General features: G+C 38.2%; 1 protein-coding gene across 2 annotated transcripts in view; it reads right to left on the bottom strand.

Annotated features, from left to right (window-relative positions):
- Positions 1-437: 437 nt before the first annotated feature.
- LOC149069305 (calcitonin gene-related peptide type 1 receptor-like) overlaps positions 438-24,509 on the bottom strand; it is a 103,086-nt gene continuing 79,014 nt past the window's right edge. The window contains exons 6-15 of one of the 2 annotated variants that reach the window (XM_089249602.1): positions 22,629-22,720; positions 19,248-19,398; positions 15,158-15,308; positions 14,150-14,210; positions 13,943-14,009; positions 13,707-13,792; positions 12,510-12,648; positions 6,940-6,981; positions 3,648-3,820; positions 438-1,356 (exon numbers count right to left, since the gene is read on the bottom strand). In XM_089249602.1, coding sequence (XP_089105728.1) covers positions 1,353-1,356; positions 3,648-3,820; positions 6,940-6,981; positions 12,510-12,648; positions 13,707-13,792; positions 13,943-14,009; positions 14,150-14,210; positions 15,158-15,308; positions 19,248-19,398; positions 22,629-22,720 — 966 coding nt within the window. In that variant the 3' untranslated portion in view covers positions 438-1,352. The remainder of the gene's footprint in view (positions 1,357-3,647; positions 3,821-6,939; positions 6,982-12,509; positions 12,649-13,706; positions 13,793-13,942; positions 14,010-14,149; positions 14,211-15,157; positions 15,309-19,247; positions 19,399-22,628; positions 22,721-24,509) is intronic. The other variant, XM_089249601.1, reaches the window with a different exon arrangement.

Raw genomic sequence — 24,509 nt, forward strand, 5'->3', positions numbered from 1 at the left:
ACTTTCGATAACTGGTTTTCAATGAATGAGGTTTTAACAATGCTTTCGGAAACTGCAGTTTCCAACCATTCTTTCAGTAATTAAGATTTCTAACAATACTTCTGTTAACCGTGGATCTGAACGAAATAAACTCTGTTGTAAAATGGTATTTTTACAGCAATGGTCTCTTGAACTTGTTTTTCGAGTATTTTTATTTTCAAAACCATCCTATAAATACTGACGGAAATTTTCGAAAGTCATTGACTTGATACAACAGCAAGGCGTTTATTGTTCCGAATGTTTTTATGGATTGCGATCGGAAAAGCTTTAATCTTTTACGTAAAATTTTTCGCAAAATGGGAAAATTCAATATGTCAAGTTGAAAAATGTGAGTTTTCTTCCTCATACTTATGCAAATTAAAATAAATAGTACATATTAATGAGATAATATGAAACTCTTCGAAGGAAAAAGAAATTTATTCATTTCGTGACCCACATATATTCACAATCATATTGATTCAAAATTAGGTTACATATCTCCTATAAATTAATGCCCATTAAAAATGGAGAGATTTATGCATCGTCATATGTTACAGCGATAAAATTTTATATCGTAGTCGATGAATTAAAGTCATTGTTGGTTAACAATGGGAATGAAAATGATAGCTACACTAAATTCGGTTAAGTCAGTGATGATGTCAATTTTTTTAATGACATCATTTGATACGTAAGTTGAACAGAAATAATGGATACTTTGAGCGTGATTCAACAATGCAGAAAATAATGGTAACAATGAAAGTTGTTTCCTAGAACAGTACTTCGTTTTAATAAATTTTATAAGCGGGGAAAATCGATAAAAATGCAGTTAATTAAGCCGAAGACATGACATTCACATATGTTGATGATGAATTTGAAGTACTACGCAAGCCGCACCACAACACTAGCGAAATGTACGAGTAGTTCTTTAAGACTTCAAAACAACTTCGAATTCGATTACGCTACGCATATCAATGTTCATGTAAAAAAATGCATGGAATCAATTCACATGAAAGCCGTTTCTTCGTCTTCAGTGTTGCAGTTGTTGCGGTTGTTGTCTTGAGGTGACGGTTCTCCTCCTACTCCTCCTCCTCCTCCTCCTCCTGCGACGTGAATGTCCGTGTGGGGTTCGTCGTAGGAAGTGCATCTAGCCACTTTCTTCCACTTGCGGCTTAGACTCGTTCCCGTAGCGTCGCTGGAATGTCGAGATTGGGATACGACCGTCGAGTATTCTGACACATTCGACAAGTGCATCGACAGCTGGTGGTTGATGTTACCTTGCGCGTCTAGGGAATATCGGAGCCTGAGACGGTAATAAGAGCGACGCAACAGTTCCGTCACCTATTTTCAAGAACAAACACAAAATATACACAGCGGAATATCAAAACTGTTTCTACTCCTTTAAAAAATATATAAATTATACACAGAGTATGTGAGGAAAATGTCAACAAAACATCGAAGGTGACGAAGGGGAAAAAACCATTGAGCGATATAAATACAATGCTTGTTGCTTTTTTATACGAGACCCAGAAAACAGAAAATTTTCAATAGTACTGAATTTTGCTAATTAATTAGAAGTTTGTTGAGATAGCTGGAACTTCTCTATTTTTGGCTTATAAAGACAGTACAGTAAGTCGTGGGAGTTGTTTACGAAACCTTTCCAAAGGCATAATTTATTTCACAGATCCGCATCCGTATTGATACAGTAGCAACCACTGTACATTCTGTAAAATGACCACATATGGGGGTTTTTTTAAGAGGCGGCTTTTTTTCCGGTTTTGGGTACGAGAAAGAGTTTTCCTTCCAACTCCGAGAACAGTATTCAAACCCAAAAGGGGAAAAAACTGTCTTTTTGTATTATACCGAATTTAGGCCCTTGTAAAGAGAGCGAATTAAACGTCCTTCATCTTCGAACAAAAAACTGGTTTTGCTGCTCCAAGGGACGTGTAATCGTTAAAAAAGTAAGAAAGTAATAGTGATCAGCGATTGTGTAGCTATATACTACGATGGTAATACTGATGCTACTCTTGCGCTCAAAGATGACGGATAAGTCATGCCGGTTTTTCGAAGGGGCTTCACATTGAATTAGGCAGAGGGAATGCGAAAAATCAATCAACACACCACCGTCTCTCACTCCTTATTATCAAGATGTGTGTGAGCAAAAAAAAAAAATGTTGCTGAAGGTAAAGAGCTCCTTGAAATAACAGGCTGAATCATCTACAATCTTCACACACTGTAGTGGGACGCCAGTATTGTGGCAAAAGCAAATCGTTGTTTCCTTCCCTGTTTTTCTAACTGTTTACCGCATGAAGCGGCAAACCCGTTCTTTGCTGCTTCTACTACTACTATATCCCACATGCACCTCGTCTACTTTTCCTCCGCGGAATTTCTAATGAATTGGTACGTGTTGGAATGTGCGTGTACGTGTTGTGAACCTAGCGTGAAGGTGTAATGCTTTTTATGTGTATGCTGCCATCTGCCATCAACTTTTTCTATGTATGAGTGATGCAATGATTGAGTAATTGTACCATTGTAGGCCTGTTGCTCTCTGTGGCGAGTCTTTTTTTAAGGGCGAGATCGACAAAATTTTTGTTCGACAAAAACTCGTATTCGTGCCTCGAACTTGAAAACCACAGAAAACCAACTTCAGCCGACCACCACCCATTCTTTGCTGAAAGATGGACGACACGTCCGCTCTCTTTTATAGGCTCCTTACCTTGACCTTGACTAACTCTTTTCATAGACCAGTGGTTCAACCGACAACCCGTAGAATTTCCTGCCGGTCCGCGAAATAGAAACATTTCTGCTAAAATTATGTGGGGAGTACATCGTCTACTGTCGATCTCACAACGCGGGGGGGGGGGGGATGAAGATGTCCGAATGTGAGACGTGTGGTTTAAAGAAATCTCTGGTCTTTTTTATCATCGCCAAAATCAGAGACATTTTAACGTACCGAGTTATTTTGCCACTGCTGAAAACCAAAACATTGGGTTAGGTATCCCATAAATGTAGCTAGTAACCCTAATAACAGCATTATGGGGTAAGTCTGGAGCAAGAATCTACAAAAAAATGTAGAACTTTAACAGCTGTAATGCATGTATAGTCGTCCAGGTTGAAACCTGCAACAGATAATATGGTATATGATAGAATTTGCTCATAAAATTGGTGACATAATTTCTTACGGTGCCCAAGTATTTGCTGATAAAATTAGCAAATTTTATCAAACACCCATTTGTTTGCTGCAAATAGTGAATTCAGAATATTTCAATTTTGTTCCTTTGGACCGCAAAGTCATTTCTCGGCAAAATTGTTACTGACTATGTAATTCAGTTCAAAATTTAGTTGCAGCCGCGTCAAAATGTGGCGAACATCATCACCTACAAAATTGTGGTCATTTTCCAAACATACTACTGTACATGCAATGACGTAACGACAACTATGAAATCTTCATAAATCATACACTCACAAAAAAACTATAAGTGCTAAAATGAGGCAGTAAAAGGAGAAGAAAGTAGAAAAGAAAGGAAAGAGCGTATGGTGGATGCAAAAAATATATAATTAACAGAAATTCGAAATTGTATAATGAATGTTATAAATATATATGTATGTATATAATTTTTGCATGCACGTACTCTTTTATATAGAGGCAGGGCCTGACGGGTCCTTCTGTGGAGGACGGACCAGCCACGGCCGCCATCTTGCTGATCGCCGGCTCAGAACGCGTCGAGCGCCGCCATTCAGAATTTGGCGTTAGCTTCTGCTGCAAGCGGTACCTTTGGAAAGTCCGCCTTAGTAGGCCTTGGATCTGCATGCACAACGACAATAACAACAAGAACAACAACAAACAGCTATAACAACAACAACAACGAAATAAGAATTTTAAAAAAGAATAAAAAATAACAGAAGAAAAAAAAGGAAAGAAAACAAGAGAAGGTATAAAAAACAACAGCAAGTACACGGCACACAAAACAGATGCTGGACTCAATCTAATGCATCATCTAGTAGGACGAGAAACACAGATAAGCAACTGCATAACTACAAGCTTTTCTTATTATATAAGGCTGCGGTATACTAACTTCAACAAAAGAATTCACACAAGCATGCATTTACACATTTTCGACGGAACACACAAATGAGAACGGGTAAGTCCGTTGTACCGCTGTGGTTACCGAGTGGTCATAGTGACGGACTCGCATCTCGAGGACCCGAAACCGACCATGACCCTCACTCTGTTCCCATTAGGGGGTATAAGCTTGTTACCCAGGGGGTTTGGCTCATGGTGGAAGAGCGATGCGACGCCCGGAGGCGTTATTTCATCGATACATAGGATTTTATCATGGCGTTACGCTCATTGGCCAAGATCACTAACAAGGCGGGGCTAAAAAGGCAAGGGGTTTAAAATGTTTTAGTATACAGTATATGTTACGGTAAATGTGATAAATCGCTTATTATGCATAATCGTCAATCGTCACCGTAAGTTTGATAAATTCATCACTTTCACCGGTGATAATGCACCAACATCGTTGGTAAATTGGATGAACCCTAAAATAATTATAATTTTTATGGGTAATTATACATAGTACCCCAGCGTACATTATTAATTTGATAAATACTAGATATTTATCGCTCTCTCTCACACACACTTTCATTACACTTTACTCATAGTTAGAATAATCGATGGCAGATGCCAGCACAAAAGCAAGCACTGCACAGAAACAAACTCCCCGTTAGGTTCACAATACATACACGCAAATTTTTCCAGCATGGCCGAGGACTTCTTGGACCACCTGCTTGTATCTCTTCATTGAGACGGAGCGGCGGGCCATGATATGGTTAGGAGTTAAGTCCGTTGTCACACAAGGTCGTCGAAGCCTAATAAAAAGGCCGTAAAGGCCTATCGAAAGTGACCGCTAAGGTACCACCTAGATAAACTTCCAACCTTTTCTATCGTTGGTGATTCTTGCGAGCACATCAAGTGTAAGAATGTTTTGGCGGCCATTCATGTCGCCAAATAGTTATAATGCTCAGTCTACACACTCTTGCAACATGAAAGAAAGCTCCTCAGTCACCAATTTTAGAACATCATAGGCTACTTGACCGTACATGAGGAAGAATCTCGTACACATTTTCCTCTGAGGAATTTCTAATGAATCAGTACATCACGGAATGTGTGTTCTGAATGTACTGGCGGCTCCTTAATAACGTGTTTATGTTGTCAGAGTTGTGCTTGTCTCGTGTTCTTGCTGGTGCTGTCATCTGACTTCGATATTTTGAAGTGAAGACGGTGAATGCTCTAAGCTCTATGTTGTAGGTCTGTCTGCTATCGGCTGAAAGACTTTTTTCAAGTATAAGACCAGCTTGCGCATTTAGGAAACAAGTTGGAGTACCGCAAAAAAAATCAAACTTAGCCGACCATCACTATGCCGTCAGTGTGGGTTTGAACATGGAGCTGCGCGATCCGAGTCCATTACGATGCCCACACGACCTCATAGCGGCTGACTTCAGAGACTACGCAGAAGCCTTCTGTAGGCGTGTTTTAGTGACTGCGCATAGAATCTTCCTCATTCGGTGTCTTCAGTGCTATTTTGGCATTCTGATGGGGCCATCTAAAGAGTACTGTGAACACCTCGGAAAATGTGATTTTCTGGGGCTGAGAGTGCCTGCCTACCAGCTTCTCATGCTTGCGTTCGAAAAATCGTTACCGAATTCCATCATCGCGAAGCCTCATGCACTCGAGTTCCCCTGAGAGATACCAGAGCGTGTGCTCATGCGTTAAGACGGCCATGATAGTGACTTGTAGCAGTAAGGCAAAACGACGCTAAGAACGTCATTGTAACTTGTTAGTATGAACGCAAATTTATTTATGCACACACACAAGTCGACGCTATTTATAACGACCCCACGCAATAGCGAGCGTTTCATTGCAACGACCAGTACGATTGGTCCCAAATGCTTTGATATAAGAAATATCCTCTGCACATATCTTCCAATATAACGTCCGTTTCGTCGGAACGATGGAGGTCGTTATAACGAGCGTCGACTAAATCAAACTATTAGTTACAAACGTGAGAATGTTCTAAACAGACCGACTTACTTGATCCTACAGTGAATTTCACTACCATTGACAATTAAATTATCAACTTTTATACCATAATATTTCAAATTCAAATACAAATGCAAGGCCGCAACAGGCGAAATGCCCAACGAGGTGGCTGAGAAAAAAGATGCCCATAACAAATATGGATGTCATATTATTTCTAAAATACAGCAACCAACTCCCAATGAAAAATGCAATTATAAAACTAAAAACGATATGTACAGCATAAAGTAATATACAATGCTTATAAAAATATTTATGGTTGTCTTATAACTTTCCTTAGTTTACGATTGTTATATTACCCCCCCCCCCACACACACACACACACACAAGTCCTTCTATTGGTCCTCATAAATCATTAATCCAACACTAAAAATACACGTATATTTACATAATAATAATAATAATAATTCCGATGTTAGCTACGCGTGCTTCGGTTGCGGATCTTATTAATTAAATCTCAGTATCCAAACATTGCCAAATGTTTGAATAAAAAAAAAGATTCGGCGAATGACTCGATTGCGTGGAAAGAACCAATCATGATTCCTCTTTTAATTGATTTCATGCAATTTGGAAAATAAAATATTTACATTCCTTTTTCATTAGAATTTTAAAAGCGACGTGAAAATTTTTCCGATGTAGGAATCAAGTTATCGATTTCCGATGTACCTACTGTTCATGCAGCAGCAGCAAGATAATATGTTACCAGAAATGGAAGGGAAAAAAAGCACTGCGTAAAGAAGAATAAAACATCTTGAATAGACAGGAATAGTTCCAATTAAAAAGTAAACATTAATTATTATTATTATTATTATAGCGTTACTCACCTCGCCATTAAGGTAGCAGAATATGAGTGACACTATTAGGCCCTGTGAGAAAAAAGCAAAAACAAAAATCTTAGATATTGATAGTAATGCTAGCACATAGTTTTCACACAGCAATAATGATACAATGATACGATGGATCAACGATGAAATGCACAAGGATACACATTATATTTTTTCGTCAAAATTTCGCACGTTTTGTTTATTTCCACATCAATTCGATCACATTCTTAAGCTAGGGCCACACTCGCGTCCAGCCTTGCCTATTACGTTCCTAGGGCGAGTAGTGTGGCCACTCCATCCTTGGAAATGATAGTCAAATGTTGAGAGCTGGAAGGTATTGGAAGGTTAGTCGAAGAGAACGACCAGGACCTTCCAGCCCTCCAATTCAGGTCAGAAGAGCCGCTTACTTCCCAATCTTCCAATACGTCTGGCCACACATTGGTCTAAGAACGCCAACAATCACAACACGGGAGTATACTTGGCGTTCTGAAAGAAATATTAGCGGGGAGCGTTATGCGTGGCTGGACCAATGTATATCCAGCCTATGCCGCTTCGTTGCATTAGGGGGAGGCAAACATTAGAAGCAAATATTTACGAATGACTATTGGACCGGGCTGGACACGAATGTGGCCCTATCTTTAGCTCATTATTGTTCAACTCGTGGGGGGAAACATCAGAAAGTCAAGCACATGACAACGTCAATAAAGCGTCCATATGATGGCGGCTCGTCTTGAATTTCATTGATGTACGTACATCCTACTTCACCAAACACCAACTTTGGCCATATTGCAATTTACTGCCGTTAATGAGTTGGGTTAAGTTGGAGAAGAAGGCGCTATGTTTCGGTGGTCGCCTCAAGCTCATTAGGTAAAATATCTTATCTACATTCCCCCGGGTTTGAACCTGGGACAGTGACGGCAACCTTCACAGTAGTAGACGAGCGTCTTGCAAACGTGCCACTCGGACTTGATGTACGTACCGATATCAGGTGGAACCTCACATTTCTAAAGGTGCGCATGTAGAAATTTTGCAGTAAGGGGGAAAAATTTTTGAAATCTTGTCTTTAATATTCTTTAAGCCGTTTGTCCCTTATCTTTTTAACAATTTTATATATTTATTTTTTTTTCAAAACAGGTCAGGACTTATGTACCACCTTGTGTAATTACTGTGTTTCCTTACTTCTGCAAGCAAATATCGGTTATAAATTTTTTTTCTAAGTGCCTCAGAGGAAATAGTTCTGAATAGTTAAAATGCAGTTCAATCAATTGATTGTTAGATAGCAATTTCAGACATCGCTTTCTGCTATAAAATATATAATAAGCGTACGCATCACAGATCCAAACACCACACACCTTTATAACAATGATGCTCAATCTTTTAGGAAAGTGCAGACTTTTTCATTGGTTTGGAAACGTATCGCAGCCCACTTAAGTGGAACAGCAGTGCGGATCACTTACGTGATCTATGAGTGTGCCGCGGGCTACTAAACTGATCTGGAACTGTGCCGCGGGTAACATAAGTGATGTGGAACTGCACCGAGAGCCGCTTAAATGCTCTGAAATTCTACCACAGATCACAACAGTAAAATACGTCGCGGGCCACTTAAGTGATCTGTTAATCTGTCGCCAGCTGCTTGAGTGATCTTGAACTGTGCCGCAGGAAGCTCGTGTGATTTGGAACTGCACCACAAGCCGTCAAACCGAAAGATACCTAAGCCACATCACCATATGGCAATATCGGCTCATTGTTCTCATGGACTGGGTACCTCTGGCACACACACACACACACAATTTATTTATAAACACACACATTACAAAATACATTATAATCATAACAAGTATAAAATCCTAATCTAATGGGTTGAACATGTGGGGGCTCTAAATTCATATTTTTGAAATCACACTGGTAGACGAGCACCTTATCACTGTGCCACTCGTCACCATTTCTTATAATATCTCCCACGGTAGAAGAAATTCGTTAATTATATCAAATCAATTTTATTCTTCAAATTGCATTGTTTATAAATAAATTTGATTCTGATTAAAATCCTCTTCAAAAAGTCCGCCATCTTCAAACCCATCCTGATTACCAACGTCTAATTAGTCAACGTCAACTTACGATTTCTTTTTACGACCATCCTCAGATATTAAAACTCGTCTAATTACGTAAAATCATAACTCCACGTCAAAACTCGTATTTTCAATTGTTTTACGAGCGAATTCGAGGAGAAGCGTTATGGTCCCACCCACACCCCCCCCCCCATAACCATACTCCTTATTTGTCATCCTCAAGTAATAAATAAGATTACGTTGACGTCCTTAAGCAACCGCCGAAGAAACTTCACAACAAGTCGGAGGAAACTTTTACTAGCCATCATAATACGCGTATTTGCATCGATATATCGATTTCCACTCATCTCGGAAATTTTCAGAGAAATTCACGCGTATATTCAAAAATCAAATTAAATATCCTCTTCTAGTTCCTTTAAGAGAGTCATGGGATAATTTAATAATTGCAATACATGGAAGAAGAAGAAAAAAAACACATTCATGTCGGCCATTTCTAACATACCGAAGGTCATAATGAAGCTAATATTATTATTATATTTTTGAAGAGCTTCTTCGTCAAGGTTAAAGTCAAACACACATGTGAATCCGGTTTACAATAATTTTGCATAAAATGGTAATCGCATGTTGTCAGAGAAATTTCAAAATCTGACAATCATGTGATTTTTTCCCTCCTCTTTTTTGTTGTTTTCAGAGACAATGTTGTTCGTTGTTGTTGTTTCCGTGACAAAAAGAGAATGCTCTTTATTTTATTTATTTTTTCCTGCCTGGGGTTATATAATTTTTTTTTCTCTTCCTAGGGTTGATTCGATTGTGAAGCTGTATTTTCTTTCTATGTATTTTTAGAAATGAATATAATGTTCCTGACAGGCTGTAATTTTGTGTTATTTTTCTTTAGAATTGTTCTTGTTTTTCTCTTTTGGGCTTTCTTAAGTTGAAGGTTTTCACCTCGATTTCTACGATCATTTGTCCGTTTACGTTGGAACTGTTTCTTTTAAGTGGCATAAGAGAGACAGTGGTGCGCAAACTATTAAGTCTGAGGGCCAGATATGTTGTTGCATTTCTGTCGCTCGCTGGCCAGAAACTTCATTTACTCTGCGACCATATGACATACATTTCCGTAATTTTGGACGTCTCAACTTTATTATAAAATTTCTTGTTTTCTTCTCTTAGTTTTAATGGGGCTTACATGAACTTTTAAAATGAAGACAATTAAGTTTTTTCTTGATGACTTAGTCATAGTTACCATAATATAATTTATATCATAATTAATTATGGTCATATATAAATGCATCCATCTCACATATTTATCAAACACATACGTTTTGTTTGGCGAGTCACACAAATTTTCACCCAAAGCATCTTGTCGAATCCCTACTACACGCCATTGGCGATCTTTTAGCAATTTTTGTGATAGTTGGCAATTTTACTTGCGTATCTCAATTCTTTTGACTGTAATTGGAAACTTCACTTGCCCTTGAATTTTTTTTTTTTTTTGGCTGTAATTAGCAATTTAATTGCATTTGACAACTTGTGTACATGTATGGATCCGGATTATCTGTTTCCGTATTTTTATGACGGAAATATGTTATTTATTGTGTTTTGTATATTGATACTTTTCTACCGAACAAATTTAGCGGGCCGTAGTTTGCGCATCATTAGCATAAGAAACAAATGTATGTATAAATATCAAAACAAAAATATGAGAAACTTCCACAAATTTTCAAAGATAAGATCATTTTGGTGAGAAACATAGGAAAACATAGTGAGAGATACATTTCTGTGAGTTTTTTGTGGGCTGAAACAGAGGTTCCCAATTGGAGGATGCCTGAATCTCCCTAGAGGTCCATGGTTTATTTGTAAAATTAAGAAGAAAAAAAAATTATGCTAAGTTTAAAAAATCAATAAGATAAATAAATTACAAAAGACAAGTTTTGATTGAAAACATTTACTCACAAAAGCACCACTGCAATGTCGGTAAACTGTAGTAGTAATATTGTTATTGTTTTTTGACAGAATTGTACTTGTGGTGGACATCTCTCAATAGGATTATGAAACGTTGTTCTAGTCCTCTTGCAGTCCAGTAGATCTAATTACTATCGCATCACATTTAGCAGTACTGGATAAAATGTCTTCCGTTGTTCGAGAACATTCTTGCTGTTGGATGGCTGTAGTTTCGGCTACTATAAATGAGGGGGAGGAGGTCCATGGCAGACACCAATAGTTCCGGAGGGATAATGCCCAACTAAAAGTATTAGGGAACCGCTGGGCTAACCACTACTAATACGTTCGACGCCTGTTCTTAGAATCAAGAGTATAGTTATCACTCGATTATTTTCATCACTTTTGCAAAGGAACGGACCAATATCATAACATGGAGGAATCGTTTTTTGCTTTTGGAACTTCGGATAATGTTATCAGTTTTTATTTCCATCGATTTTTCTTTCTTTTTTTTTGCGCATTCTGAAGCTAATGTTTAACCGAACTTATTTTTCTTTCTGTTAGTTATCGTTATCAGGTTGCAACACTTCGTAGGAAGCTAAAGAGGAGTTGTTCCCTTCTCCCTCCCTTGTTGACAAACATCTCTGTACTCCGTAACCGGCCTGTAATATTCGCTGCGATCCATGTACGTGTAAAGTTGCTTTTTCAACAGCATTCCGAAAGCAAATGCATGACGAAGAAAAAAACCTTTCCGTTCTAGATCAGTCTTTTTCCAGTTGACCAGATTCAAATTTATTTTTCCGAGACACTTTCTCAAGGGGTCTATGGAATGTATGTATTTAAAAAAAGTAGAAAAATAATTCATGACATACGTTAAACAGTTCTTTTCCAACTCACAATGGCTGAATAAAAAAAAATGCGGGACCCGTTTTAGAATTAAAACGAAAGAACGATTTTTTTTATTTTGAACATTTGGTTACAAATAATTACCTAATAATATGGGAAAGAAAAACGGAGCTGTCCTGTGTTTTAACAAACGTCCCGTTCGACCAAACGGAATGTATCGTCACTTGTATCTATGTATCACTTGCTGACGCAATTTTTCTCGGATTAATCACCTAACCAGATCATGGCACGCCACTCTAACTCAATGAAGAGATTTTAGCAGGTGAACGAAGAAAAACTGGGCCACATGTTGGAAGTTGAGCATGTACGTGCTGTGAACCCCACGTGAAATATGTATGTTTCTGTGTAATGTTTGTCATGTGTAGTGCTGCCATCTGCCGTCGATTTCGCTGTGATTTTATGTGAAATGAGAGCGTGAAAATATTTTGACCGGGCATAACACTCAATGTATATGTCTATACATTCACTTCGTTCGATACATAACTTTTCCAAAAACACTATATATTTATAATCTTTACGCTGATAATTACGGAATGACTAGATGCAGTGATTTCTAAATTTTAAAAAAATTGTCCAATGGAAAACATTACACGTAATAATATCAAATAATCAAGATTTTATGAAAGGGAGGGTGGAATTAGAAATGTATTATTTTACCTGTAGCCCGTCCATGGCGTAACTAAAGAATGTGTATCCTTCTAGAGCGACGCATTCGCCGGACTGTGGCCGGTAAATGACTAAGAAGAAATGAAGTCCGAACAACGGCACAAGAACTAACGTAGCTCTCACCGCTTTCCTGAAACACAGATATTAGTTAAGACAAAATATCAAAATAATCTCTAGATATTGCAATGCAGTTTAAGAACTGAATATTATTATCGTGAATTAGAAGGGGTTAAAAGAATTTTTTTGTAAAATTATTTTTCAATTTTTCATGTATCAAAGAGCTGCCCTTGGGGGGGCGGGGGTGTGGCAGGTGCGGTCACACCGGGCTCTGCGCTCTCGGTAAATCATTGGAGGCTTTCACCAATTCTTAAATTATTTCTTGCACTAATTCTAGATTTTCATCAATTGTGGAATAATTTATTTAATCCATTCTGGAGCTATTTCTTTCGTTAATTCTGAAATTTCGTCAATTCCAGTTATTTCTTTAATCAATAGAATATGAATTTTTACCAAATCTACAATTATTTCTCTCATGAATTCCGAATTTTCATTGGTGCTGGAATTATTCCCTTCAATTATTTTTAGTTTATCAATTCTAAAATTTTTATTAGTTTCTGAAATTGTTTCTCTAATTAGTTTAAAATTACCCTCAGTGCTGAATTTTCATGAATTATTGTAGTAATTAACACTATATGTTTAAAATTATTATTATATTAAATTCTTATTAACATTTAAATTAAATTTTATTAAAATAAATATAATTGATATTTGAATTAAATTTTTTATTTAAATATTATTCGTACTTAAATGAATATTATTATTTACATTTTAAATTATCAGTTTAAAATTTTTTGTACAGATATTTCCAGCGTTCTTGTATATTCTGAAATAATAGATGCGAATTTCTCCCTCCCCCTATAATATATATAAAATCGGGTCTAAGTGGGTCTTAAACATTTTTGGTGCCCCGAAATTGAGAAGCACCTGGCCACACTATTATTTTCGCACAAAGCCCCGCGTTTGGTGAGGGCGGCCCTGGTGGATCATTTTTATTATTAATAATAATTTTGCGACTCCCCCTAAAGGTAATATTTTGAAAAATAATTTTCAATTGTGTGTGTGTGTGAGAGAGTATAATTCAGATAGCATCATACTGTTACGCTACTGTCGACTTGAGTGATGTCTTACCTGAATTGGCTCGGTTCGTTAGCGTGCGCCGCTCTCAACTTCGTTACAAGTACGCGTATTATATTGCATAGGAATATGAGGTTGAGCTATAAAGAAAAGATACAAGTTTTTCATACACATATGTGTATAAGTAATATAATATTTCATTATCAATATAACTTATATTAGTTTCTTCAATACCATCGAAGCATCCATTGTAAATATGAGTCGATTATATTCGTTAAAGAGATACTCACTATCAAACTAAGTAGGTTGGGACTATTTGTTATCCATTCGTATGGTTTCACTGGAACTGCCCAGCACCTGAAACACGAATTATATACAAGGGTAACTCTTTCATTATCAATCGTATTTGGCTTTTCCCGATCATATTATGTATGCAAGGACCTGATAAGCTTTTTATTCTTAAAATCAATGATGGATATGTTTATGATCTTACTCACTGTTCATCTGCGTAATGCCATCTCAAAAGTGCGAATGTGCTGACCGGAAAAACCGGAAAAACTGGAAATGATACAAACAAAAATAATGACATATAATACAAGGTGTCTCATAAGTTCGTTTAAATTCAAAAATTAATAAAAATTGAAGGAATTGGTATATTTGAATGTGCATTTTTCTCACGAAGGGGGATTTTTTCAACAAAAAAAAAATTAGTTTGAATTTTTGTGGATAGAGAGCACTGCACGAAAGCAAATCACTGGAAATATGCAAATCAGAGTCCTACAAAGTGCAGTGTATACGATTAACAGCTCATTTCTGAATTTTTCTATTACATAAGGTTTTAGTTGCAATGCTGAGAATAGTGGATAAATAATTTTTATGAAGTTTTTTACCTCAGTTACGAATCGCCGGCTGCAGCTTCACGAACGTTTCGGACACAGAAGAGAATGAAGAATAGCTAGTGTCCTATCACTCCACGGAAGTCTATGATTTGCTTTAGTGCAGCGCTCTCTATCGACAAAATTTAAACTTCTTTCTGCACCAAAACAATATCCTCCTTCGTGAAAGTATCGTTTTCGCAAACTACGTTCAAATATACCAACTCCTTCAATTTTCTCGAATTTTTTAACTATTTACAAATTTATGGAATGCCCTGTGTAATGCATAACATTCAAAAACTTTTGTACTTGTTCGCATATGCATTCGTGGTACTGGATTAAAATTTAATTACAACATTCATATTCGAGATGTGTGGATACATTTTTTTTCAAAATTAAATATGCATCAGGTAAATGTGATGAACAACTTTCTTTTCAAGATGAAGGTGGGATAATGATGTCCGAGACATAAAACTCGAATTTTAAAATGGATAAGATGGCGGATTTCGAATCCAAATGACGAAGAATACGTCGATGTCGATATTTTTTTTACGAGCATTGCGACAGAAGAGAGTTCCTGAATCCTCTTCCGATTAATTAGTTATTTGATTAATTATTAAGAAAACTTACCCCAACCGATGATGTAGAACATGGTGAGTGACTTCTGCTCGGCAAACGCAGCTGCTATAAGCTTATGTAGATAGAATCCCTCGCATAACATCCACATGTACGTCGTCATCCTCGTGTATTTCGTCAGGATGTACAGCAACTTGCAAACAGCCTGTCAGAAACGTATGACAAAAAAAGTAAAATATACAGATAACATGCAGGAATTGATTACACCAACCAGAACGAGCAGAAGAAAAATCATACACGGAGGGATGAATGTCAATGATACTTTTCAAAGATTAATTTACAAGTTAAACCGGGATTACACTATAAAAGTTTGATAAAAGTCCATTTATAAAAAGTGTTCAAAATTGCGATGCCTTATTCTCACTAGTCACGTGAATGTGATACTCAACCTCAATTTTTTTCTCTCGTAGGTAGTAGTCTCTGTCAGTTAGGATTGCCTGCCGTTCCGTATACGTATTATTGATTGTCTCTTACTATCGCGACACTAGACACTTGTACATATTCCTCATTCATGTTTTTTTTTATATCCCTGAGAGTGCTTTGGCCCCATGTTCTTTTGGGCCTCTTGGGGCCATTCAAGTATTACGTAAGCAGATTTTCAGCCATTTTTGACCCCCCCCCCCTTGTCAACAAAACGCTGACATCGCCCCCCCCCCCCGTCAGCAAAATTTCGTCAGCAGCTTAGAATATTTCATATTTTCAAAAAGGAGTGGTTGATGACGTAAACAACCTTCAAACCCTCCCTCCCCACCTTGTCTTCAAAAGTCAGCAAATCCGAAACTTCTCCCCACTCGATGCTGACGTAATGCTTGAATGACCCCCCTTGTTTCCATTTGGTTTTTTTAATATTAATATCCTTTAGTTATTTTTGTATAATGTATTTCTGTGCAATTCATCTGTTTTCGGTTTTTATTTCGAATAGTCGTGGCTTTGCCTTTCTTGTGTCGAATTATCAATTTGTGTTTCCTTTATGTATACAGGGTGATTCACGCAACGCGTTCCCAAACGACCGCTCTGCAAACGTTAAAACGGCATTCCTGTTGAAATTTATCATGGAGGAAAACAACACCATGCATGCAAATGTAACCTGGGGAAGAAGAAGAAACCGTATGCAAATCTGCGTCACAGTGAATAAAAGGCGCGGATTCAGTATCACTAGAGTGCGTCATTATCACGTACGTTACAACTATTAGAACAGTTTGCACGCTGGAATAACTTCACAGTGCTGGCTTCCGCGCCTTTTATTAACTGGAGACGCTGATTTGCATACGGTTTCTTCTTATTACCCAGGTTACATTTGCATGCATGTTGTTCTTTTCATCCCGATAAATTTCAACAGGAATGCTGCTTTAACGTTTGCGGAGAGCGGCCGTTTCGAAACGCGCTAGCGCGTTTGAGTTATATGTTAGACCCATTATTTGATGACAATTGTTTGTATTGGTGTGTAATATCACCTCTCAAAGTTTTTTCGATCTTTTCTGAATCACCCTGTATATATTTTTTTGTATTATGTGCTTGATGATTTGATTTTTAGCGTGTGAATTTGATGAATTATAATCGCTATTATTTTGCTTTATATTTTCATTACTTTATTGTATTTTTTATGTCCGTGACGGTTTTTCATTTCTGTAATTGGACTCAGCCTGTTCAGATGTGCAAATACATAAATAAACTAGTGAACCCACGTCTTTTTTTTCTTAAATTAAGCAAGAACATTTGAATTAATCATAACAGATTCATGTTATGATTGTTCATTGTTTGCCGCTGTGGTGGTCGAGTGGTTATAGTGACGGACTCGCGATGTGAGGATCCGGGTTCGAACCCCACAGTGGTGGTCGGCTGAAGTTGGTTTTCTGTGGTTCCCAACTTCGAGGCGCAAATGCGAGCCGATCTCCCCGTTAAAAAGTCTCGCCACAGAAAGCAACAGTCCTACAACGATAAATCATTCAATCATAACACTTCACTTATAGTTTGAAAAACTGGTGGCAGATGACAGCACTACACATAACAAGCATTACAGAGAAACACAAAAACTTCACGTCAGGTTTCACTTCACGTACACGCACATTCCCGCATGTACCGATTCGTTGGGGGTTCCGCGGGGGGGGTGTGTGGGCGGGGTGCATGTGTGGTGTAGCAGTAGTAGGTGGAGCCAAAAAATGGCTCGGGGATCCATGATGTTCTTAAGTCAGCCACCTCGTTGGGCAATTTGCCTGTTGTGGCGTTGTATTTGTATCTTATGTTTTCAGTGGTGCATGAATTATTATTTAAGACATCCCTGAAGAAAAATATGATGAATAAAAAAAGATTCTTTGAAAAAGAGTTCTGAAAGTTTAATTATTGTAGTAATGAGACATCTGTTGAACAGAGAAAGAAATAAAATTTGCCAAATATCTTATCATTAATTAACTCGAATATTCGTGTTAGGTGCTGCCACCTATATGTTTATAATTTGTTTCCAGCCCCAAATATTGGTCCCGTATTTTTTTTCCTTTATTTTTTGTTGAAAACCTGACTACAGTATTGGAAAAGTGATCGATGACACATGAACGAAACACAATGAGAAAAACACAGATTCACCATCACATCTTTGAGTGAAATTTCGAACAAGATATTTTTTTTTTATTTCAATTTAATCTGTGTTTGAAAATCTAAATGACATTTTAAAGTTTTGTTTTTAAAAAATCAACTATATACTGACATGAAAAAGTGGTTTTTACACTGAAATATTCATCATGGCGTTAGTGTTTTTGTATACAGTCGAATCCCGTTATAACGATTTCCCAGAAACCGGAGAAATCACTTCGTTATGAAGGAATTCTAGATTTTTGTACAGTTTCTACGTAAACTTATCTGAGGGAATAGTAAAAAAATTTTTCAATATAACGGTATTCGTTAAAACGGGATTCGACTTCATGCGAATATATTCTTTAAAAAAAATAATTCAAGATTTTCCTCACAGATAACGCTATATCATGATATCTCGACGCAGCACATAAATAGTGTGGATGGCGCAACAGATGAACGAAATTTGCAAACCTTATTTCTCGGTATCCAAGAAATGACCTGTTTTGCATTTGGGCATGTTTGTTTTCGGCTAGTTTCTAAGCAAAATGGTTATAAAATCTGTAAATATTGCCTTTCGATATTATCACTCCTGAAATGGCTTATTGCCAAAGGATGGCCATGGATAATTGACGTTGAGAAACATTGGTTCAGGTGTAGCTCGAGCCACAAAGGGTGGAAATATTGAAATATGGCAGTTTTCTATGTTAAGAAAAAAACATTAATTTTGCACCATTTTTTTCGCTTTTCATGATTATATGTAGTTCATAACGATACAACCCCATTTGTGAGTGGAATTTTGAACTTTTTCAACTTATGAAAAAAAAACTAACTACTATATTCAGTGCAAACAACGCCTTTTTCCCCCAATTAATTGATTTGAAATTTAATTTAATTAATTAAGTTAATTTAATTAATCATTATTTTTTTAAATGTGTTATGGACTTTTCACCCACACTTGATATTGACAATGGCAATCATTTCACAGCAAACAGCACTATCATATCCCTATTGGTTTACTTTATATAAGTACAGTCAGACCTCGTTAATGAGTCCCTCTTGGGAGAGCAAAAATATGACTTAGTAAGCGGAGTGAATCGTTAAACGGAATAAGTCATAGCTGTGCCAATTCCTGCCTGCGGACAATTGAGACTTACAAAAAGTGACCCGGTAAGCGGAGTGACGTGTTAACCGGGTGGCGCACTAACGAGGTTTGACTGTATTAGGAGCACGACATTGGCGTATGGCCATCCCCGTATTTGTTATCGACATCAAAACAACCGGAAAGTCTATATAATAACCGCCGAAGGGAATGGATGTCATCATTCGGGACATCTTCGAAGTGTTTGTCTTTTAGACGCGAGACGCGCACAATACCAAAGATATTTGCCGCGTCAATACTCACAATACGGATTTGTCTCCGAGACATTGGGGAAGTCCGATTCTCAAAGAGACACATCCGAGTACTCGTGCATAGTAAATGACTGCGACATAGACAAATATTTCATGCGAATCTTACGCCATTGTCTTCCAATATGGTCCTCCCGTTGCGAGAGTTATCCAGCTCATCCAATATGACGACGGCCTTGAACACGATGGCCGACACTGCGTTCAGGAACAGGGCGGCGAACAGGTTCTTGTGCATCGTGATCCTGTAAACCTGGAGCTGTCTGCAAATAACGAGAACAGACACGTTTTAACGCGGCTCGGTTATGCATAATTTCTATATTAACCGATTAGATATTCAATGTATGCGACATCGTTCGTCTAATTTGCAATTAGGACGGTCGCACTATCTGTTCAAATATTTGTTGATCAACATTATCACGAGGATGGAAACGTGCTAATCGACAGGGCCGCAACTAGATGCTTGGTCACCCGGGGCAAGTGTGCATTTTGGCGGCCCCTTGCAATGTTGAAGGAGAGGTTTGAGAATAAAATTTGCCCCCCCCCCTCTGCTCCAGCGCCCGGGGCACGAGATCCGCCTGTTCTTCCCCCCCCCCCCTAGTTGCGGCCCTGCTAATCGAACCGCCACACATACACACACACACACCTTTTGCAGATCTGTCGCGAATACTGTAATTTGGTCTCATGAATACTGATCCATTATTTGTCCGTAAAATCGGACACAAAAGAAATGGAATTTACAGCAAGAAAAATTCTTTAGCGGTGTTAGGCGCACTTTCGCGCGGCACGTGAGTGAGGTGTTCCGGTTAGGCACGCGTAAAAATAATTACCGCATAAAATAGAAATAACGATCATGGCAGAATAGAAATAACGCATAAAAATTACAGTCAGCCCTCGGTTTACGAACTTAATTCATTCCTGACGTCCGCTCGTAAACCGAACTGTTAGAAAACCGAAATAGGTTCTCTCATAGGAGTCAATGTAAAATGAATTAAACCGCGTTCCTGGGTCTCTGAAGATTTCTAGTGTGAACTTTCAACACCAGCTCCCGTGCATAACCTGTGGTAATCATTAAACCAACACTGAAATGCTACCACAATTCGAAAGAGATGAGATGAAAACTGAATGAAAACGATGCCAGAGCAAAGTCTGGTTCGTGAATATGTATCATCTATAATCCCAGTGTCGGAGGCCTCAAAATCTCCGCTTACGACACCATCTCGCCACAATGATCCGAATTGATGGTTCTGTGAGGTAGTTGCTCTGACACGCTTTTTAAATAAGAACTACGCAGTGCAAGGCGATGAAATAATGTTTCCAAAGTTACTGACTGTTAGTTCTATTAAAAAATTCAAAATATCTTTTAAAAAAATTTCTTTTTTTTATAGAGCTTCATAAAGTTTGAAATGACCTGCTGATCCATGGGCTGAATAAGAGGAGCCGTATCTGGCTGGCGGAACTTTAATCTGATGAAATATTATTGTGCAACAAAAATTCTGTTGGGGAAGGGGGAACTGCAATCCCGGACATCTGAAACATATCGGGATTTAGACCGCTTTGCGTGTTCGTAGCCAAGACAAGTTCGTAAACCGAGGTTTCACTGTATAAAAAACACTTCAATTATTTTTTATAATGACTCAGGAGAGTTAAAACTCCTATGTAAGTTCCCTATGCATTTCTAGGAATATACGCGCAATTACACCTCCCACGCATTTATATGGGTAGGAATGCTTTCTGCAAATTCTAGGCAGAGCTGCCTTTAGTAGTGTGTGACTGGTGCGATCGTACCGTCCCCCCCCCCGTTTCGAGAGTACCCGTGCTTATGGTAATAATAATGTCTTCCAAATTTTCTTCAGTTCAAAATTTTCATCTTTTTTTCTTTTTTGGTTAATATATTTACACATTTTATTGTGCCTACATTTTTTTTCATGGATATTTTTCTCCAATCCTGAACATTTCTTAGTAACATGTGGATTTTCGGATGTCGATTTGAAATCCCGACGCGTTTCTAGAACGCTCGCCTGTCTCATATTTTTATGACTCCGCACACTTACCGACAGACATGACCGCTCACCATCCAGAGGGACCATAATGGGATGGTTTGCGCTCTTTTTTCCAAAGAAATTGACAGTCTTGGAGAGCCAGATCACGCCCATCCACAGCGAATTTCTAACAGTAAGCACGTCTCCTGCGCGTTTATAAGAATAAGCACACCCCTGAGGCGAATTTCTAGGGAAACGCATGGCATTCCTATCGGTACGCAGTTCTACACCGGATTTCTAAGAGTGCGCACGTCTGCAACGGATGTCAAAGTAAACTCACGTCTCTTGCGCATTTCTAAAAGAACACATATGCTTAAAGTCTACAATGCTAAAAGTCTACATATGCTTACTTGTTTGCTTTTTTCTTCCTTTTTTTGTTTTTGTTTTTTTCCTGTGACGCACAACCCGATCTCGTCACAGCTTTTGCTATACAAATGCAAGAGACGTAACGTGAGCCCCTTTGGTGTGCCGACCGTCGTCGGGTCGGCCCATATTTGACGTTCATCCAGTGCGCGTTGCATGCTAGTGATGAAATATTTAATGACAGCTGTACACGTCAATAAGGGGATCTCGCAAACCACTCAAGAATAAAGAAAAGCGCGTGCATTCGGAAGCGCCTCAAGGATGCGCACATTTGGATGATCTACAACACACTTCAGAGAATGTTCAAACCTCTTGCGCATTTCTAAGAGTACGCACAATTCCACCGTACTTTTTTTAGTTATGAATTTCTGAATAGTTTTTGTCATTCCATTTTATATAGAAACTATTGGTTATAGAGCGCTCTCTTTACTTTTTATCCTTTTGAAGTGAAAATTTTCGTTTCACAGAGTTCATACGAACTTGGGATAGCCCTTATTTATTTTTATATCATAAGATCTGTGACTGGGGGGGGGGGGGGTTAAGTATAAAAATGGGAGAAATAACTTACACTCTGTAGTGTGAAGCGAGTTCGGTTATTCCCCTGGGCGATTTTGAACAAGTTCCTAAGCATGTAATTTCAATTTGCCTATGGCATATAACTCCGATCGAAAAACGTTGTGCAAAGCCCGTGACATTATACTTTTTTATTACTGGAAAAGCTTGAAGCAGCCACAGCTCATCACGGAGCAGTTCGTCATTGTTTTTTATGTTACGCGTGACGTTTCGAGAGCCCATTTCTTCTTGGGTTGACTCTTGATCGGAAATGGAAAGACATCAAGAAGCTACGAATTCTAACGTTTTTATGACATAAAACTGTCACTTGGTTGAAAAAGTGATAAAAGCTCAGTGATTTACATTCAAAAAAAAAAAAGTAAAAGTAAAAGATATATCTATAATGTGTCATTTTGATGGAGCAATAAACGTATAAATAAATGCATTTATTGACGTCGTGTGTGTGTGTATATATATATATATGTTTTTGAAACGCTTGTGAAAATGAAGAAAAAATGTCATCGTCCGTCACTCACTTGTACGAGGCGAAAATGACAAGGGCCGGGACCAGGAACAGGATCGATAACGTGTATGTTGCTATGTGGAAATGCTGGAGCCTTCGGATTCCCTGTTAAAGAGAAAAGTTCGAATTTCGATTTTTTTTTTTTTTATCTGTTTCATTATTATATATGTATAAATGTTACGGTAAATGTGATAAATTGTTTATTATGCATTCTTACCGATCGTCTTGGTAAGTTTTTTCTTTAGTTTATCACTTTTACTGACGAATATGCACGATATCCAAGCGTTGTTGGTAAATTTGATGAATACTAAAATCATTATCACTTTTTCCGTGATTATGCATAACAACCAAGTGTCGTTGGTAAATTTGATCGCCTTTATCTGTGATCATGCATAATACCCTGGTGTAATGGATGAATTTGATAAATATGAAAAAAATTCCAAATGAGTCTAATATGCGTCATGAAAATAGTCGGCCCCCGATATAATGATAACAAAGATCTGATTTTATGATCGTACCCACGATATAATGATACAATAAATATGTATGAATTATCATGAATAATATATCATGTAGGATTTATGATGTTTACCAACGACGCGGCGCTTGGGTATTATGCATAATCGTCGGTAAAAACGATCAATTTAGGGAAATTTATCAAATTTACCAACGAAGCTTGGGTACTATGTATTATGTACAATAACCGGATTTATCACATTTTCCGCGTAACATTTTTTTCGCGCATACGTCAAACTCTTTTTCAAGCTAAACGTATCTGGCTAAAGGTATCCAAAAGTTTTTATTTTGATACATGTTTAGGTATGAAAGTGTTGCTGTTTCATCGTTGATAGTCGATTGCTCCAAGTTATTCACCAAGGGCGCGCATGCGTACTGTCGAGAACAGCTTTGAGACACTTTTCGCAACAGTTACGCTGACTGCCAGCATGAAGACACCGCGGACAGCTGAAGTTTGTTTTCTGTGGTTTTCCAACCTAAAGGTGCAAATGCTGAACTTAAATAAGTGACGCGTGTTAAACGCCGTGCACGGCTGAACGGAATATGAAAAGCCTTCTACATGATTTGAAATAGCGTATCTCTGCAGCAATTGGTTTAATAACACCTCAAATACCATTAAACCCTATCAAAAGATCGAGCACCGTTCGGACGTCTTCAGAGGCACAAATCGTGCGCAGACTAAACCGTATTAACCCTTCAAACAAACTTGAGGATTCGACCTCTCCAATACAACTAGAATTTATAAGTAATCGTGTGTGGTTTTCTCACTATTAGCCATAGTTTCCCAACCTTTTTTGCCCTATCACCCCCCTTCTTCAGAAATTTTTTCTCTCATCATCCCCCAAATCAATCTAACCCATAGGATCCTATGTTATACCACACCACCAGACCAACCGTGACCCCCGCTCTGTCCCACTAGGGGATATAAGCTGGTTCGTCTCAGGAGACGTGGGCCACAGTGAAAAACTCCAATGACATCCAAGACCAGCAAACCACCCACACCAAGCCACAAGCCAACCAGCAGCAAGAGACCCCCCCCCCAACTTCACAACCCTCCTCTCACACACACACACTTTCCCACTTGTTGTACATGAAATGCTATATCAATAGAAAGATATGGGCAGGTGCAGAGACGCACATCGCTTGCAGGCCACGAGTGGGGCCCACGAAAACTAGTTACACAACTTATATATATATATACACACATATGAGAATATAGACAATAACAAAAGAGTTAATTGCATTATTTAACTGTTATGCCCGTAGCTTCTACTCCCCCCCCCCCCGGAACATTCTATTGTCCCCCCCCAGGGGGCGCTAATGCCCAAGTTGGGAATCACTGCTATAAGCCGTTACTTTTGGATACTTTCAGCCGGGG

This window comes from Pholcus phalangioides, unplaced genomic scaffold (genome assembly GCF_987345545.1).
Source record: "Pholcus phalangioides strain wild (caught in Gottingen) unplaced genomic scaffold, Ppha-v1.0 ptg000022l_1, whole genome shotgun sequence".
Taxonomy (NCBI): Eukaryota; Metazoa; Arthropoda; class Arachnida; order Araneae; family Pholcidae; genus Pholcus; species Pholcus phalangioides.